The 1,427-nt window shown below is 42.6% G+C and overlaps 1 protein-coding gene across 1 annotated transcript in view; it reads right to left on the bottom strand.

Annotated features, from left to right (window-relative positions):
- The window catches only part of gas7a (growth arrest-specific 7a), a 24,627-nt gene that overhangs the window by 2,758 nt on the left and 20,442 nt on the right, over positions 1–1,427 (bottom strand). Inside the window, exons 8-10 of the mRNA XM_008402804.2 lie at positions 1,281–1,404; positions 677–756; positions 425–523 (exon numbers count right to left, since the gene is read on the bottom strand). Coding sequence (XP_008401026.1) covers positions 425–523; positions 677–756; positions 1,281–1,404 — 303 coding nt within the window. The remainder of the gene's footprint in view (positions 1–424; positions 524–676; positions 757–1,280; positions 1,405–1,427) is intronic.

Below are 1,427 nucleotides of genomic sequence, written 5' to 3'. Positions count from 1 at the left end.
ATTAAAAACAAGTTTTTGTCTAAATTAAGGTGAATTCATGGTTCCTTTTTCCACATAATGTAACCGGTAGGGCTTATGATAATAATAATTATGTGATCGGTATCGGTGATCGGTATCAGTGATCGGTATCGGCAGGAAAAAACCTGATCGGCACATCTCTAGTTTTAACATTAATTCAGTTTAACGTCGCATAAACAGGCTGCAGCTGTTAATGCAAAGACTCTGAGTTTCCAAAGAGGTTCATCTGAAGGTTCATGACTGTAGAAATTATCAATATTTTAAGCAAACTGACCAAATTTCTACAATCAAATCTAAACATTTCTAATACTCAGACACTGAATGAAGAGCAGAAAGCCGTCACCTGAAAGCATTTGCTACAAATAAGTTAAAAAACTGAAATGAAAATGTCGCAGGAAGGACGCACGCTCTGGTTGAACATGTCTGTTTCGTGCCGCAGGGTGGTGTACTGACGCAGGTGCTGCTGGGCCCATTCGACCCGCTCCACCTCCAGCTTCTCCAGCTCCTGCAGAGGAGGAGAAACGGCTGGACATCCACAAAACGGAGCAAGTCGTGACGTCGCTTCCTCTGAGTAACCATGGAAACGACTCAATCAGCGGCTCCAGGTTACCGAGTGAAAACTAGATGTTCGTGATGAAAACAGGAAGTGACACGTTACCATGCTGGTTGTGACCATTTCCTCAAACCACTTGGACTGAGTCTGATTGTAGAGATCCAGGCTGCGCATCAGATCATCTCCTGTCGACGATTAGAGACGAATCAAAGCTTAATGACCTCTTTGTGTCTACAAACTGTCTGCAATGCCTGTAAAAACCACCAGGGGGCACCAAGACCTCACTCCTCATGAAGTCAGTTACGTTTAACATGAAGAAAATACATCAGTTCAACTTTCTACCATTTTTAATGAAAGACTGAAGTAAAACATCAAACATGAGGTCATTTCTTCATCCTCCATTAAAGCTGTTGAAACAACATGGCGGCCGAGGAGTCGCTTTGTTTTTCTAAATAAAAAAGGTTTTTTTTTTACATTTTGATTTGATATATTTACATTTTGCATATTAAAAACTTTAGCTTTGCACTAAATTTCTGACAATCAGGTCAAAGTGGCAGAAAACAGAAAAGCTACTGATGTTAATGGAAACTGGTCTAGTTCAAGTAAACACATCAGAAGGCATTCCTGGTGGAAATGTCAGACAGTGAAGGGATTCATTTCCCTTACAGCAACAGATTCATTCATTGACAAGCGACCTTTGACCTCTGACCTGCCTGCGTGGATTTCCGTCTCGCCTTCTTTATGTCCTCCTCTGTCTTGTTGCTGAGTTTGACCTCCAGCTGCTGCGTCTTCACCTCCAGGTCCTTCTGCCGGTCGGCCAGAGCTTTACGGGCCTGACACACACACACACACACAC

The sequence above is a fragment of the Poecilia reticulata genome, unplaced genomic scaffold (genome assembly GCF_000633615.1).
Source record: "Poecilia reticulata strain Guanapo unplaced genomic scaffold, Guppy_female_1.0+MT scaffold_259, whole genome shotgun sequence".
NCBI classification, from domain to species: Eukaryota; Metazoa; Chordata; class Actinopteri; order Cyprinodontiformes; family Poeciliidae; genus Poecilia; species Poecilia reticulata.
The sequence above is the reverse complement of the archived record's forward strand: the minus strand, read 5'-3'. Positions and strand labels throughout refer to the sequence as shown.